Source organism: Salmo trutta, chromosome 10 (genome assembly GCF_901001165.1).
Source record: "Salmo trutta chromosome 10, fSalTru1.1, whole genome shotgun sequence".
Classification (NCBI taxonomy): Eukaryota; Metazoa; Chordata; class Actinopteri; order Salmoniformes; family Salmonidae; genus Salmo; species Salmo trutta.
In genome coordinates this window covers 36,347,272-36,365,212 of record NC_042966.1, presented here as the reverse complement: position 1 = coordinate 36,365,212, position 17,941 = coordinate 36,347,272, and the positions used below count along the sequence as shown (strand labels likewise).

General features: G+C 42.5%; 1 protein-coding gene across 1 annotated transcript in view; it reads right to left on the bottom strand.

Annotated features, from left to right (window-relative positions):
• Positions 1–1,085: 1,085 nt before the first annotated feature.
• Positions 1,086–17,941, bottom strand: part of LOC115201671 (syntaxin-binding protein 4) — a 56,906-nt gene continuing 40,050 nt past the window's right edge. Inside the window, exons 11-14 of the mRNA XM_029765494.1 lie at positions 14,497–14,682; positions 7,335–7,451; positions 6,803–6,852; positions 1,086–2,015 (exon numbers count right to left, since the gene is read on the bottom strand). Of these exons, the coding sequence (XP_029621354.1) occupies positions 1,868–2,015; positions 6,803–6,852; positions 7,335–7,451; positions 14,497–14,682 (501 nt within the window). The 3' untranslated portion in view covers positions 1,086–1,867. The remainder of the gene's footprint in view (positions 2,016–6,802; positions 6,853–7,334; positions 7,452–14,496; positions 14,683–17,941) is intronic.

Sequence of the window (17,941 nt, the reverse complement as noted above, 5' to 3'; positions counted from 1 at the left end):
GAAACATTGTATCTGTCTCATTAGAGCATGGGCAGCACCATTGAGGCCATCTTCATTTTTCTTCTACTACTACTTCTATGAGTTGGTAAACAAACTGAAAGGGTGCATACTGCCACCTGGAGTTTGTTGTTTGAACAGGTATAAAGCCAAGATTGACAGTTTACTGCCACCTGCAGTAAATTGTTTTCTCACGGGTATAATTCATTGGCTGATCCCTCCTGATGAACTGGATGGAATTATGTGATCCTTCCTAAATCCATAGGAAGTCCCACCCAGTTGACTACTTCAGAATGGTTATGTCCTCAATGGCGCTGCCCATGCTAAAACAGAATTTTGGGCACTAGAGTCCTCTATCTATCTCTATGGGTGAGAGTTAGATCACCAGGTTGATTGGCTGCTTCACCTCTGACTGGGAAAGGTCAAGAGGGGTCAGGGGTCAGGAGAAAGTCTCATTGGATCAGACAAGGTTAAACTAGAGACAGGAGACAGTGACCTTGGAGGTCATTACTTCTCACCAGAGGCATCGATACAGAGAGTTGGGCCAATGTGGTTTCTGTCTGAACATTCCGAAAGCGCCACTTTCTCCTCCATAGCCGTTGCTAAGTGATAATTTATGGTTACGCATTGTGCTGTTTATTTCTGAAAGGTTTTGAAAACTATGAAGATGTCCAGTGAAAGCAGATATGCAATTTGTTGACACCACAATACCGACTTGGATACACATTGTTCCGAATGGTAATCAGTAAAAATGTCTTAAATTCGCTGCTCTGTTTTACTTGTTTTAGTCGGGTCATTTCAGAGGGAACTATCGGAGGCGCTCTCGTATTGTTACGTCGCCAACATTTCAAGAATAAAGGTGCTAACATGGCGTCCGTTCTGAAACCTGGCCGTAGTCTCTTAATATATGGCTCTACTTCTCACCCTGCTCACAACCTGACACCAACGCTGGATTAGAACTGAATTGAACAATCGGAAACAGTTTGCTCCCATATGGCTCCTGGTCCAGGTGCTATATATTGTAATTCCTGAAGAATCTTGTTAGTAATGACGACATCAGTATCTAACCCCTCTTCATCTCAATCATCTTCTTCGCTTCTTTCTTCCTTCCCCGTGGAGTTTTTATGTACCGGTGTGGAAAGCTTTTCCCCTTTTGATGTACTTGGCTGCATCCCATCCCACTACATTCAGGGCTACTGTATGGTTAGCGACTGACTTGATCAGGTGTATGTATGATGATGTTTTTGTATTGACTAAGGTCTTACTGTACATTTCTAGATACACTGGTACAATTCTGAAAACAATTATTTGATTCAAAACACAAATCTATAGAAAGTCGAACCTTGCGAACATCTCCAACACTACATTTCATGTTGAATGAAAGATCATTCTGTCAGTCCACTAGACGATGACTACAGAGAAAACGTATTAGGTACTATGGACAGAACAATTAGTCTCTGGTCCGTTCAACTCCACTGGACACAGAGACTGAACATCTCGAAGTTGCTTAGCTGTTTTACGGTCTCATTCTGTTGTCTGAAACTTAAGTGCAAGAATGTCCATCATTTTCTTACAGGCCGCTCTACTAAAAGATGGCGATTGAGATGTGTATAGTAACTACAAAGATGGCTTGGTGTCTGTTATTCGGTTGGTTTTGGTTGGCTTAGTAACTCGATTTTTTGAGGTCTGTTGAGCCGGTTGATTTTGGTTAACTTAGTAACTATGGATATCATTTGGTTGGTTTGGTGTCTGTTATCCATTTGGTTTCAGAACTATGGAGGTGATTCGTTGTCTGTTGAGCTGATTGGATTTGCATGCTAGACCAGGGATAGAGACGACATGCAGGCATGCAGCGAGTCGAGATGATAGATCACTTACACTCCACCTCCAGAATGGCGCTAACAGTCCGTGTGAGTTCTTTAGCCTCCGCTGTAAGTGTGGCAGCCGTCCACTGGGACTTCTTCCCCACCTGGGCTCCCAGGGGCTGAGAGGAGGCTCCAGCCTTCACATCACCGGAGCTGCAGAGACACAGATAGGTATAGAGTTAAAGTCTCAAGCTGACAGCATTTTTACACTGTTTTAACCATGGTTGTATTCATCAATCTAGCAAGGGGGCAATATTTAGATTTATTTAATTGGCAAGATTAGCAAACTTAGGCACAGTGGTGGAAAAAGTACCCAATTGTGATAGTTGAGTAAAAGTATAGATACCTTAATAGAAAGTTACTCAAGTAAAAGTGAAAGTCACCAAGTAAAATACTATGAGTAAAAGTATAACAGTATAAAAGTATTTGGTTCTAAATATACTTAAGAATCAAAATTAAATGTAATTGCTGAAATATACTAAAGTATATCAAAAGTAAAAGTCTAAATGATTTCAAATTCCATATATTAAGCAAACCAGATTGTACCATTTTCTTACTGATTGCCAGGGGCACACTCTTTTACAAATTATGCATTTATGTTTAGTGAGTCCTCCAGATAAGAGGCAGTAGGGATGACCTCTTGATAAGTGCGTGAATTGGAAAAAATGTCAGTCCTGCTAAGCATTCAAAAAAGTACTTTTGTGTGTCAGGGGAAATGGAATAAAAAGTACATTATTATTTTTAGGAATGTAGTGAACTAAAAGTAAAAGTAGTGAAAAGTAAAGTACAGATAACCAAAAAAAAACGACTTAACTAGTAGTTTAAAGTATTTTTACTTAAGTACTTTACACCACTACTTAGGCATGACAACAACAAACTCTGAACAGACTCATCCATTCACAACTGACCAAATTTTGAAAGACAGCATTGTAATTTTGAATTTCGTAAAGTGAGCAAGGGGACTGAGCAAGAGGACAAGTACATTAGAGTGTCTAGTTTGAGAAATAGACGCCTCACAAGGCCTCAACTAGTAGGCCAGCATCCCGGAGTCGCCTCTTCACTGTTGACGTTGAGACTGGTGTTTTCAGGTACTATTTAATGAAGCTGCCAGTTGAGGGTTTGTGAGGCGTCTGTTTCTCAAACTAGACACTCTAATGTACTTGTCCTCTTGCTCAGTTGTGCACCGGGGCCTCCCACTCCTCTTTCTATTCTGGTTACAGCCAGTTTGCGCTGTTCTGTGAAGGGAGTAATACACTGCAGAGTACGAGATCTTCAGTATCTTGGCAATTTCTTGCATGGAATAGCCTTCATTTCTCAGAACTAGAATAGACTGATGAGTTTCAGAAGAAATGTATTTGTTTCTGGCCATTTTGAGCCTGTAATAGAACCCACAAATGCTGATGCTCCAGATACTCAACTAGTCTAAAGAAGGCCAGCTTTATTGCTTCTTTAATCAGAACAGTTTTCATCTGTGCTAACATAATTGCAAAAGGGTTTTCTTATGATCAATTAGCCTTTTAAAATGATAAACTTGGATTAGCTAACACAATATGCCATTGGTACACAGGAGTGATGGTTGCTGATAATGGGCCTCTGTACGCCTACGAAGATATTCCATAAAACAATCTGACGTTTCCAGCTACAATAGTCATTTACAACATTAACAATGTCAATTTGATGTTATTTTAATGGACAAAAAAAGTGCTTTTCTTTCAAAAACAAGGACATTTCTAAGTGACCCCAAACTGTATATACAGTTGAAGTCGGAAGTTTACATACACCTTAGCCAAATACATTTAAACTCAGTTTTTCACAATTCCTGACATTTAATCTGAGTAAAAATTCCCTGTCTTAGGTCAGTTAGGATTACCACTTTATTTTAAGAATGTGAATATTAATAGTAGAGATAATTATTTATTTTGACTTTTATTTCTTTCATCACATTCCCAGTGGGTCAGAAGTTTACATACACTCAATTAGCATTTGGTAGGATCGCCTTTAAATTAGTTAACTTGGGTCAAAAGTTTCAGGTAGCCTTCCACAAGCTTCCCACAATAAGTTGGGTGAATGTTGGCCCATTCCTCCTGACAGAGCTGGTGTAACTGAGTCAGGTTTGTAGGCCTCCTTGCTCGCCCACGCTTTTTCAGTTCTGCCCACAAATTTTCTATAGGATTGAGGTCAGAGCTTTGTGATGGCCACTCCAATACCTTGACTTTGTTGTCCTTAAGCCATTTTGACACAACTTTGGAAGTATGCTTGGGGTCATTGTCCATTTGGAAGACCCATTTGCGACCAAGCTGTAACTTCCTGACTGATGTCTTGAGATGTTGCTTCAATATATACACATCATTTCCCTTCCTCATGGTGCCATCTATTTTGTGAAGTGCACCAGTCCCTTCTGCAGCAAAGCACCCCACAACATGATGCTGCCACCCCTGTGCTTCACGGTTGGGATGGTGTTCTTCGGCTTGCAAGCCTCCCCCTTTTTCCTCCAAACATAACGATGGTCATTATGGCCAAACAGTTCTATTTTTGTTTCATTAGACCAGAGGACATTTCTCCAAAAAGTACGATCTTTGTCCCCATGTGCAGTTGCAAACAGTAGTCTGGGTTTTTATGGCGGTTTTGGAACAGTGGCTTCTTCCTTGCTGAGCGGCCTCAGGTTATGTCGATATAGGACTCGTTTTACTGTGAATATAGATACTTTTGTACCTGTTTTCTCCAGCATCTTCACAAGGTCCTTTGCTGTTGTTCTGGGATTGATTTGCACTTTTCGCACCAAAGTATGTTGATCTCTAGGAGACAGAATGCGTCTCCTTCCTGAGTGGTATGACGGCTGCGTGGTCCCATGGTGTTTATACTTGCGTACTATTGTTTGTACAGATGAACATGGTACCTTCAGGCATTTGGAAATTGCTCCCAATTTTCTGAGGTCTTGGCTGAATTCTTTTGATTTTCCCATGATGTCAAGCAAAGAGGCACTGAGTTTGAAGGTAGGCCTTGAAATACATCCACAGATACACCTCCAATTGACTCAAATTATGTCAATTAGCCTATCAGAAGCTTCTGAAGCCATGACATACTTTTCTGGAATTTTCCAAGCTGTTTAAAGGCACAGTCAACTTAGTGTATGTAAACCTCTGACCCACTGGAATTGCGATACAGTGAATTATATGTGAAATAATCTGTCTGTAAACAATTGTTGGAAAAATTACTTGTGTCATGCACAAAGTAGATGTCCTAACCGACTTGCCAAAACTATAGTTTGTTAACAAAAAATGTGTGGAGTGGTTGAAAAACTAGTTTTAATGACTCCAACCTAAGTGTATGTAAACGTCTGACTTCAACTGTATTTAAAATACTGTCACAAAGAGCACATGTTCATCTTCATAAAAACATTGTTTTCCCATCTCAAGAGGATAAATAAATAAATGACCATAGTAAGTGCCTATCAAGTGTCAAATAAAGTAACAGGATTGACAAATTCTTCTTAAATCAGCCATAAATCCCCTTGTGACAGGGGGAATGGATATGTGTTATGTGCAACATGGAGTGGAAATTGAATGTAAGCTTCACCACCAACAAAATGACATTGTTAAAACATTTATAGACTGTCTATCTATGTTATGCTCGACCCGCTTCGTTTTCCACCAGAAAATGGCCGAAAAGAGTAGATCCATCTCACCTGTTTTTACTCTGTGGTTTGACTATTAGATGTTCAATGTATCTTTAGATTATTTAAAAAGGAAAAGTTTCACCATATTAAAATGAGAGTTCAGTTCACGTAATAGGGTGGACTTTAACATGAAGGGCAGATGTAAATGAATTACTAATCACATTAAATAAATAAGAATATTCAAAATGACTGTCAATGCAACAAAAATAACTAAGGCTTTACAATGATGGTAAAATTGGAGTAATGTTGGGATTAAGTGGGTTAAAATATTCTTAGAAGTGACAGCTTTGACAGAGGGACATTTTGATATTTTAGCAAGCCTTTATTCATATAAAAGAATCTGATTGATTGAATTCTCCATATAGTCTATAGTAAAGATCACTTAATTTAATATAACAGGCTTTTAAAATATCAAAGGGACCAAAAAGGAAGTCATTTGGTGGAATAACTCAGAAACAGTGTGGGACCCTTCACAACCGTTAATTATCATTCAGCTGAGTCTGATGCTTGATTCAAGGCTCTACTCCATCCTGTTGGATAAGGAGCAGATGAGAGGAGAACTCTACTAAATGGGTTCTGCTGTCTACAGGGTCCCTCATTACACACCTGCCCACCGACATGGGTCCTGCAGAGGTGCCTGGGTCAAACGCACGCATACACAGACACACACACACACACGGATAGATGAAGACACACACAGGAGTAGGCACACAGACACACACACACAGATAGATAAAGACACGCATACACACAAAGGAAAGCTGCAGGAGGTCTTAGAGATTGGAATTTGTTAGAGACTGCTAGACAAACACACTCACTCACTCACTCCTGCACACAGACACACACACGAAGGGAAGTTACAGGAGGTCTTACATATTGGGTCTTTATAGACACACAGTTTAGTAAAACAGATGGGATTATACAGAATAACATACTGGCTCATTAACTGAAAAGGTTAAGGAAAAATGGTCTGTTAAAAAAAAAAGCTTTTATGCTTGTCTTTATAATTAGGAGTGTATAGACTTGGTCAGAGATCTGCTGTGTCTGCCAACTGTTGCTACTAGCAACAAGTTAAACGTCGTCTTTTTGTGCATCACTCGCTGCAATCTAATGTCACCATAACCCATTAACGGCTTCCTGTATACACTGAATGAATGAGATACTCAGAAAGACAGCCGGCTTTTGAAAGGGAAAGGACGGAGGCAGACATTTTATTAATACTCACTGTATTCATTGGAATAGTGAGCACCATAAACATTCTTACCTGTAGCTCTTCACAGGTCCTTGATTTTCAACGAGGAAGTCTTGGACATTCTGAACGGGAATGAATGACAAGATTAGTATTATTTGAGTTGACAGCTGTGTCTCCAATACTCTATTTCCTATACGGTACGCTACTTTTGCCCAGGGCCCATGCATATGGCCCAAGCATAGGGCCCAAACAGGGCTCTTGTCAAAATCAGTGCACTATAAAGAGAATAGGGTGCCATTTGGGACACATCCGATGAGACCACATTTCTGAACACCACAAGCCTATTTATCAGATCTGGGTTCAAATACTATTTAAGATATTTCAATGACTTTCACATACATTTCGAAGTAAGTACTTGATATTTTATATTTTGATATTTATTTCCAAATACAGTTGGAAATTATTGGTGTGTATTTAAAAATACTCAAAAACACAGACACATTTTCTTTTTCAAATAAAAATAGAGCATTCTTAGATGTCATTTTAAGGCCGCACAATGTGAAGACTGTGCAAGGGGTGTGTAAACTTTCACTACGCACTGTACCTCCACGAAGTTGAGCAGTTTACCCATGGACACCTCAAAGCCCTTTTTGGCCTCCTCGTTCTTCCTTAGTTGACACTCCAGAACGGCCACTCTCTTCTTCAGCTCCTCTGTCTCATCCTATTAGAAAGGACAACAACACAGAGATTAGGTCGTCAGCTTGGAATTTACTGAATGGCCAACATCAGTGGCCAGCATCTGGATGGGTTTTCAAGTTGAAAGATTAGCTGTATTTTCAATAGGTCTGTCATAGCTACTCAGTTAACTTTTTGTATTTTAGTGCACCATTTTTTTTTGATCGTATTGTCTGGAAGCGTAGAAAATACACTGAAAACAAGTTGACATTGAGGTTAATGAAAGCGTGCTTTATCAATTTACCAGATTTTTCTAACTGTTACTTTGGACAAAATCAAGATGTCAATATTCTTGTAATGCTTTTTGTATAAAAAATCTTAAATTACAGCTCAATTTGAGCGAATTCTGAATTGGCGATTAATCTTGATAAACCACAGCAAATCCTGTTATGAACACAATAAAAATACATTTTACAGCCCTAATTTTCAATAAAGTGTAATTCATTGATGATAGTTTCATTATTTTATAAACTATTGCAAACTAATCTATTGACTTTTCTGTGACTGCCAAAAGTGTGATACTACTTTGTTTGTTTATAACCACTTTTCAATTGACTATGTACATACTATACTACTGTATGTACTCTGAGTGCCAAAAGTGTGACTGGTGATGTAATCATGGTCCAGGTACTGGTTGCTAGCCAGATCAGTACAAATATCCTGACAACTTTAAATGGACGTCACTGAGATTCAATATTAATACATTAATGATGCAGCCAGAGCAGCTCTGGGCCTGAATAATACAAGTCAAATGCTGACCCACTTTTACTGAACAGGACAGAGAGAAAACCTGGAGTGGTTTCACATACATGAGGGTTGGAGATGTGGAGGGGACTCACACAATAAGGAAGGGTGGGGAGTGACAGGAGAGAAAGGAAAAGCAAGGAGGGGAGATGATGTTAAGAATGAGGGAGAAGTCTTAACTTATTTTACTCACACAGGGAAGCAGGAAATCCTGGAGCAGACTAGCAGGGAGAAGGGAAAACCAGGAGCTTTACTTAGCACAGCACAGGGGCGAGGGAGGAACCTGGAAGATGGCGCCGACAGACATGGCAGCTCAGCTTCCAGTTTCTAAGCAACTTTGCAGAATTTCGTTTTTTTGTGTGTAATTTTTTACATTATAAGGCTAGAACTTTTTTTGTTATTACATACAGCCGGAAATAACTTTTAGATATCAGAGTAACGGTAATTCACCAGCATTACGAACAGAAAAACAACTTTCCCGAATTGGATCCTTTGTTCGTACCCCCCAGATTATTGAATTTATCCCAGGGGCTGCTCCAAGACGCCGCTGGCGGAAAAGAGGTATTCAGAGTGGACTTCTAGCGGTGGAGAAGAGGTATTCAGAGTGGACATCTAATCTGACTCAGGAGGCGTGCACACCATCCACGGCTTCCGAGTATTTTACTTGCTCATGTTCAGTCCTTGGACAATAAAGTAGAAGAGCTCAGGATGAGGATTTCCTTCCAGAGAGACATCAGGGGCTGTAACATAATCTGTTTCACGGAATCATGGCTCTCTCCAGATATACTGTCCCCGTCCATACAGCCAGCTGGGTTCTCAGTACATCGCGCAGACAGGAATAAAGAACTGTCCGGGAAGAAGAAAGGCGGGGGTGTATGTTTCATGATTAACTCCTCATGGTGTGATTGTGATAACATACAGGAACTCAAGTCCTTTTGTTCAGCCGACCTAGAATATCTCACAATCAAATGTCGACCAAATTACCTCCCATGAGAATTATCTTCGTTATAGTCACAGCCGTGTATATTCCCCTTCAAGTCGATACCACGACGGCCCTCAAGGAACTAACACTGGACTTTGTGCAAACTGGAAACCACATATCCTGAGGCCGCATTTATTGTAGCTGAGGATTTTAACAAAGCAAATTTGAGGAAAACGCTACTGAAGTTATATCAACACAATGCCTGTAGTACTCACGCTACAAAAACACTCGACCATTGTTACTCTCCCTTCCGTGATGGCTACAACGCCTTCCCTTCGGCAAATCAGATCACGACTCCATTCTGCTCCTCCCTTGCTATAGGCAGAAACTCAAATAGGAAGTACCCGTGCTAAGGTCTATTCAACGCTGCTCTGACCAATCAGAATCCATGCTTCAAGATTGTTTTGATCACGCGGACTGGGATATGTTCCGGGTTGACTCTGGGATTAACATTGACATATACACAGACACAGTGACTGAGTTCATCAAGGAAGTGTATAGGGAATGTTGTTCCCACTGTGACTATTAAAACCTACCCAAACCAAAAACCGCGGTTAGATGGAAGCATTCGCGCAAAACTGAAAGCATGAACCACCTCATTTAACGGCAAGGTGACTGAGAACACGGTAGAATACAAACAATTCAATGGCTCAGACACGTACAGTTGAAGTCGTAAGTTTACATACACCATAGCCAAATACATTTAAACTCAGTTTTTCACAATTCTTGACATTTAATCCGAGTAAAAATTCCCTGTCTTGGGTCAGTTAGGATTACCACTTAATTTTAAGAATGTGAAATGTCAGAATAATAGTTGAGAGAATGATTTATTTCAGCTTTTATTACTTTCAGCACATTCCCAGTGGGTCAGAAGTTTACATACACTACATTAGTATTTGGTAGCACTGCCTTTAAATTGTTTAACTTGGGTCAAACATTTCGGGTAGCCTTCCACAAGCTTCCCACAATAAGTTGGGTGAATTTTGGCACATTCCTCCTGACAGAGCTGGTGTAACTGAGTCAGGTTTGTAGGCCTCCTTGCTCGCACACGCTTTTTCAGTTCTGCCCACAAATTTTCTATAGGATTGAGGTCAGGGCTTTGTGATGGTCACTCCAATACCTTGACTTTGTTGTCCTTAAGCCATTTTGCCACAACTTTGGAAGCATGCTTGGGGTCATTGTCCATTTGGAAGATCCATTTGCAACCAAGCTTTAACTTCCTGACTGATGTCTTGATGTTGCTTCAATATATCCACATAATTTTCCTTTCGTCATGATGCCATCTATTTTGTGAAGTGCACCAGTCCCTCCTGCAGCAAAGCACCCGCACAACATGATGCTGCCACCCCCGTGTTTCACGGTTGGGATGGTGTTCTTCAGCTTGCAAGCCGCCTCCTTTTTCCACCAAACATAACGATGGTCATTATGGCCAAATAGTTCTGTTTTTGTTTCATCAGACCAGAGGACATTTCTCCAAAAAGTATGATCTTTGTCCCCATGTGCAGTTGCAAACCGTAGTCTGGCTTTTTTATGGCAGTTTTGGAGCAGTGGCTTCTTCCTTGCTGAGCGGCCTTTCAGGTTATGTCGATATAGGACTCGTTTACTGTGGATATAGATACGTTTGTACCTGTTTCCTCCAGCATCTTCACAAGGTCCTTTGCTGTTGTTCTGGGATTGATTTGCACTTTTCACACCAAAGTACGTTCATCTCTAGGAGACAGAACGCTTCTGTTAGAAGCTTCTAAAGCCATGACATCATTTTCTGGAACTGAAATGAGTTTTAATGACTCCAACCTAACTTTTGACTTTTCAACTGTATGTGGCATGGTCTACAGACAATCACGGATTACAAAGGGAAAACCAGCCTCATCGCGGACACAAACGTCTTGCTTCTGGACAAGCTAAACACCTTATTTGCCCGCTTTGAGGATAACACATTCCCACCGACATGGTCTGCTCCCAAGGACTGTGGGCTCTCGTTCTCTGTGGCATTTAAGCGTGTTAACCCTCACAAGACTGCAGGTCTAGACGGTATCCCTAGCCGTGTCCTCAGAGCATGCACAGACCAGCTGGCTGGAGTGTTTACGAACATATTCAATCTCTCCCTATCTTAGTCTGCTGTCCCCACTTGCTTCAAGATGTCCACCATTCTTCCTGTACCCAAGAAAGCAAAGGTAACTGAACTAAATGACTATCGCACCGTAGCACTCACTTCTGTCATCATGAAGTGCTTTGAGAGGCTAGTTAAGGATCATATCACCTCCACCTTACACCATAGATGCACCTCAATTTGCATACCGTCCTGATAGATCTACAGATGATGCCATCGCCATTGCACTGCACACTGCCCTATCCCATCTGGACAAGAGGAATACACCATAGTACCCTCCAAGCTCATCATTAAGCTCGGGACCCTGGGTCTGAACCCCACCCTGTGCAACTGGGTCCTGGACTTCCTGATGGGCCGCCCCCAGGTGGTGAAGGTTGGAAATAACACCTCCACTACGCTGATCCACAACACAGGGACCCAACAAGGGTGCGTTCTCAGCCCCCTCCTGTACTCCCTGTTCATCCATGACTGCGTGGCCACGCACGCTTCCAACTCAATCATAAAGTTTGCAGACGACATGACAGTAGTAGGTCTGATTACCAACAATGACGCGACAGCCTACAGGGAGGAGATGAAGGCCCTGGCGGAGTGGTGCCAGGAAAATAACCTCTCCCTCAACGTCAACAAAACAAAGGAGCTGGTCGTGGACTTCAGGAGACAACAGAGAGAGCACGCCCCTATTCACATCGACGGTACCGCAGTGGAGAAGGTGAAAAGCTTCAAGTTCCTCTGCATACACATCACTGACAATATGAAATGGTCCACCCACACAGACAGTGTGGTGAAGAAGGCGCAACAGCGTCTTTTCAACCTCAGGAGGCTGAAGAAATCCGGCTTGGCCCATAAGACCCTCAAACTTTTACAGATGTACAATTGAGAGCATCCTGTCGGGCTGTATCACCGCCTGGTACGGCAACTGCACCGCCCGCAACCGCAGGGGTCTCCAGAGGATGGTGCGGTCTGCCCAAAGCATCACCGGGGGCACACTTCCTGCCCTCCAGCACACCTACAGAACCTGATGTCACAGGAAGGCCAAAAAGATCATAAATGACATCAATCACCCGAGCCACGGCCTGTTCACACTGCTACCATCCAGAGGTCGAGGTCAGTACAGGTAAAGCTGTGACCGAGAGACTGAAAAACAGCTTCTATCTCAAGGTCATCAGACTGTTAAATAGCCATCACTAGCCGGCTACCACCCGGTTACTCAACCCTGCACCTTAAAGGCTGCTGCCCTATGTACATAGACATGGAATCACTGGTCACTTTAATAATGGAACACTGGTCACTTTAATAATGTTTACATACTGTTTTACTAATTTCATATGTATATACTGTACTCTACTGTACTTTAGTCAATGCCACTCAGACATTGCTCATCCTAATATTTAGATATTTCTTAATTCCATTATTTTACTTTTAGATGTGTGTATTGTTGTGAATTGTTAGATACTACTGTATTGTTGGAGCTAGGAACACAAGCATTATGTGTATGTGACCAGTAACATTTTCATTGATTTGATTTGGAGTGGACTTTACCTAGCAGCACAGGGGAGAGGGAGGAACCTGGAGCCGACTTTACCTAGCAGCACAGGGGAGAGGGAGGAACCTGGAGCGGACTTTACCTAGCAGCACAGGGGAGAGGAAGGGAGGAACCTGTAGCGGACTTTACCTAGCAGCACAGGGGGGAGGGAGGAACCTGGAGCGGATTTTACCTAGCAGCACAGGGGAGAGGGAGGAACCTGGAGCGGACTTTACCTAGCAGCACAGGGGAAAGGGAGGGAGGAACCTGGAGCGGACTTTACCTAGCAGCACAGGGGAGAGGGAGGGAGGAACCTGGAGCGGACTTTACCTAGCAGCACAGGGGAGAGGGAGGGAGGAACCTGGAGCGGACTTTACCTAGCAGCACAGGGGAGAGGGAGGGAGGAACCTGGAGCGGACTTTACCTAGCAGCACAGGGGAGAGGGAGGGAGGAACCTGGAGCGACTTTACCTAGCAGCACAGGGGAGAGGGAGGGAGGAACCTGGAGCGGACTTTACCTAGCAGCACAGGGGAGAGGGAGGGAGGAACCTGGAGCGGACTTTACCTAGCAGCACAGGGGAGAGGGAGGGAGGAACCTGGAGCAGACTTTACCTAGCAGCACAGGGGAGAGGGAGGGAGGAACCTGGAGCGGACTTTACCTAGCAGCACAGGGGAGAGGGAGGGAGGAACCTGGAGCGACTTTACCTAGCAGCACAGGGGAGAGGGAGGGAGGAAGGAACCTGGAGCGGACGGGGCAGTAGCTCGCGGGTCTGCGTACACACATTCGTACCCACACATGCAGTCAGTTAGCCTAGTAAGCAAAACATTGTAGTGGCCTCCCTCTTGACAGCGAAGAGAAAAAAGTTTTAGAGTTCATTTCCTGCAATTCTACACATTTTGCCATGGGGCATAGAGTACATTTTGCAGTTTTAGAGCAAGTTTGCTACAATTCTACACATTTTGCCATGGGGCATAGAGTAAATGTTACAGTTTTAGAGTTCATTTCCTGCAATTCTACACGTTTTGCCATGGGGCATTGAGGAAATGTTGCAGTTTTGGAGCAAGTTGCACCTTGTGTATTCTACTATTCTAACTCTCAACAGCAGTTTTTGGAAATTGATCAGCGGGCCTACAAAAGGGGAGCCGTGGGCCGCTAGTTGCTCATCCCTGCCTTAAGCCAAGTTAATAAAATGTGCAGTCGAGTCGTTGCGGACATCTTGCTAACCCAGTGCCACCGACATGGTCCGCTCCCAAGGACTGTGGGCTCTCGTTCTCCTTGGCCGACGTGAGTAAGACATTTAGGCGTGTATGTGATACATGTTAATAATACATGTGGTCGAGGAGTAGACTGTTATTCATTCCAACAGGGGAATGTATTGTAGTCTGTTAGCTCAGACTGGGCACAGGTTTATAGGCCCCACACACGAACGGAGGGATAGTGAAGTCTGTTAACTCAGACTGGGTTTATAGGCCCTGCAACACACTAACAAAGGAAAAGGAGAATGACATGAAAAGGAGAGAGAGAAGGAAAGACAGTAAGAGAAGAGCGCAACAACAAAAAACATCTTCGCCAGGAGGTCCACAGTTCTGCTGCTCATATATGGCCTGGTCTACAGTAGTGCACTACTGTATCTAGAGATTAAAGGGTATGATTTGAGACTCAGTCTGTGTTACCTGCACCTGGCTGGACTGGCCGGGCTGCTCTGTCCTCTGGGTCTGGAGCTCAGCTATCTCAGCCTCCAGGAGATGGATCACCTCCTCATAATCCATCTCCATCCCTCTGGCCTGCTTCTGGGCTGCCTCAGACAGCTGGATCCGGCTCCGCAGCGCACGGCTCTCCTCAACCCCAGACTTGACCTCCTACCATCGACAGGACAGGACCGTTAAACAGGAACAGGGGTACAGGAGTTCCGGGAGGTGGGCTTGTTGCCTTGAGTCTAGAGTGGACCAACTTAAACTTAATCATATGTTTGACATCTTAAATGATCGTGGCCCAGGTTACATGAAAAAACACATTGATATGGTCTATAACCAATACCAAAGCTAGTGTTATGTCTAGTAAAATCCCAAGAGTAAACAGTACTGCGAGGAGCATGTTTTCCATACAGGCATTTGTCTATGGAGTAGCCTTCCCTTGGAGATCAAGCAAATGAAAATAGGTTTCAAAAGCAGACAAAGTTTTTCATTTGGACAAGGTTGTCTAAGTAAGAGAAACCACTCCACTGCCCCTTGTGCCCCCTACTGCTGGTCAGGTGTATTTATTTAAAGGATCGGTGTGATGTGCAATTAATAGATTGTTTTAATGTGAAATTAATATGGTTGATTTTTAAGGTTACGGAGGAGTGCAGTGAATAGTGCCACTTTTTAGGATGTCAATATAAATGAATGTATTTATGGTTGTTTGTAATTTTGTCTTCTCTTTGAATCATTATATGTGTTATTGTTTTTACCATCGAGGACCACTTTAGAAACAAACGTTTTAATTAATACTTTCAAGTGATATCCTCTGGGTCCACATTGTGCATTTTGTTGTATATGTCTGTGTCCCAAAATAAATTCAATTCAATTCAATAGGCAAAGGTTCAGTGCATGTTGAAATTGTGAGGGAACATTTTACTGCTTGAATGCTTGAACGAACGAACGAACGACAAAAAGCAGGATGCTACATTATTTTCTCGGTTTGAATGGTGCTTTGCTTCAAAACAATTATTCACTTCTTCCCTTCTCACAAGCTAGAGACAATGCATTAGAGTAAAGACAACGCACTAGAGTAGTTTTTTGTTGTTGTTTTTTATTTAACCTTTATTTAACTAGGCAAGTCAGTTAAGAACAAATACTTATTTTCAATGATGCCTAGGAACAGTGGGTTAACTGCCTTGATCAGGGGCAGAATGACAGATTTTTTTACCTAGTCAGCTTGGGGATTCGATCTTGCAACCTTGCGGTTGCAAGTCCAGCGCTCTAACCACTAGTCTATCTGCCGCCTCATAAGATAAGACAAGGCGCTAAAATAGAGACAACGCGCTAGAGTAAACACGCTAGTCAACACGCTAGAGTAGAGACAACACACTAAAGTCAATACGCTAGATTAGATTCAACGCGCTATAGTAGAGTCAATACACTAGAGTAGAGTCAATATGCTAGAGTCAACACACTAGAGTAGAGTCAACACACTAGAGTAGAGTCAATATGCTAGAGTCAACACACTAAAGTAGAGTCAACACACTAAAGTAGAGTCAACACACTAAAGTAGAGTCAACACACTAGAGTAGAGTCAACACACTAGAGTAGAGTCAATATGCTAGAGTCAACACACTAGAGTAGAGTCAACACACTAGAGTAGAGTCAATATGCTAGAGTCAACACACTAAAGTAGAGTCAACACACTAAAGTAGAGTCAACACACTAAAGTAGAGTCAACACACTAGAGTAGATTCAATGCGCTATAGTAGAGTCAATACACTATAGTAGAGTCAATACGCTATAGTAGAGTCAACGCACTAGAGTAGAGACAACATGCTAGAGTAGAGACAACACACTAGAGTAGTCAACCCACTGGGCACACACTGGTTGAATCAACATTGTTCAACATGCTAGAGTAGAGTTAGCGCGCTAGAGTCAACAATGTAGAGTAGAGTCAACACGCTAGAGTAGAGACAACACACTGGAGTAGAGTCAACGCGCTAGAGTAGAGACAACACACTAGAGTAGAGTCAACACGCTAGACAACATGCTAGAGTAGAGTCAACGCACTAGACAACACGCTAGAGTAGAGACAACATGCTAGAGTAGAGTCAACGCACTAGACAACACACTAGAGTAGAGACAACATGCTAGAGTAGAGACAACATGCTAGAGTAGAGTCAACACACTAGACAACACGCTAGAGTAGAGTCAACACGCTAGACAACACGCTAGAGTAGAGACAACACACTAGAGTAGAGTCAACACGCTAGAGTAGAGACAGCATGCTAGAGTAGAGACAACATGCTAGAGTAGAGACAACACGCTAGAGTAGAGACAACACGCTAGAGTAGAGTCAACACGCTAGACAACACGCTAGAGTAGAGACAACACACTAGAGTAGAGACAACATGCTAGAGTAGAGACAACATGCTAGAGTAGAGACAACACGCTAGAGTAGAGACAACACACTAGAGTAGAGACAACACGCTAGAGTAGAGACAACACGCTAGAGTAGAGACAACACACTAGAGTAGAGACAACACGCTAGAGTAGAGACAACACACTAGAGTAGAGACAACACGCTAGACAACACGCTAGAGTAGAGACAACACGCTAGAGTAGAGACAACACGCTAGACAACACGCTAGAGTAGAGACAACACGCTAGACAACACGCTAGAGTAGAGACAACACGCTAGAGTAGAGACAACATGCTAGAGTAGAGACAACATGCTAGAGTAGAGACAACACGCTAGAGTAGAGACAACACGCTAGAGTAGTCAACCCACTGGGCACACACTGGTTGAATCAACATTGTTTCAACGTAATTTGTCAAGTCAACGTATTGTGACATGGAATCAAAGTGGAAAATGCATTGGGTTTGAAACAGGTTATCAACCAGTACTGTTCTCATCTCAACCAGAATTGTAAACATTGAAATGAGGGTAAAACTTCAACTTAAAAACACTGACTTACAGGTTGTTACATCAATCTACTTTCAACACAATCATCACAACTATGTACACATAGAAATTGCATTGAAAATTCCACATAAAAAAGGTCAAAATCTTTTTCATCCTATATTTAAAGGGGGGTTGTGGTATATGGCCAATATACCACAGCTAAGGGCTGTTCTTATTCAAAACACAACGTGGAGTGTCTGGATACGGCCCTTATCTGTGGTATATTGGTCATATATCACAAACCCCCGAGGTGCCTTATTGCTATTATAAACTGGTTACCAACGTAATTAGAGCAGTAGAAATAAATGTTTTGTCATACCACGGGTATGATGATATACCACGGCTTTCAGCCAATCAGCATTCAGGGCTCGAAACACCCAGTTTATAATCAAGATTATATCATCAAAACGCAGTCATTTAAGACATAGAATTATATTCGCATTCGTGTGTTGATTTTCTCATACCCGATGC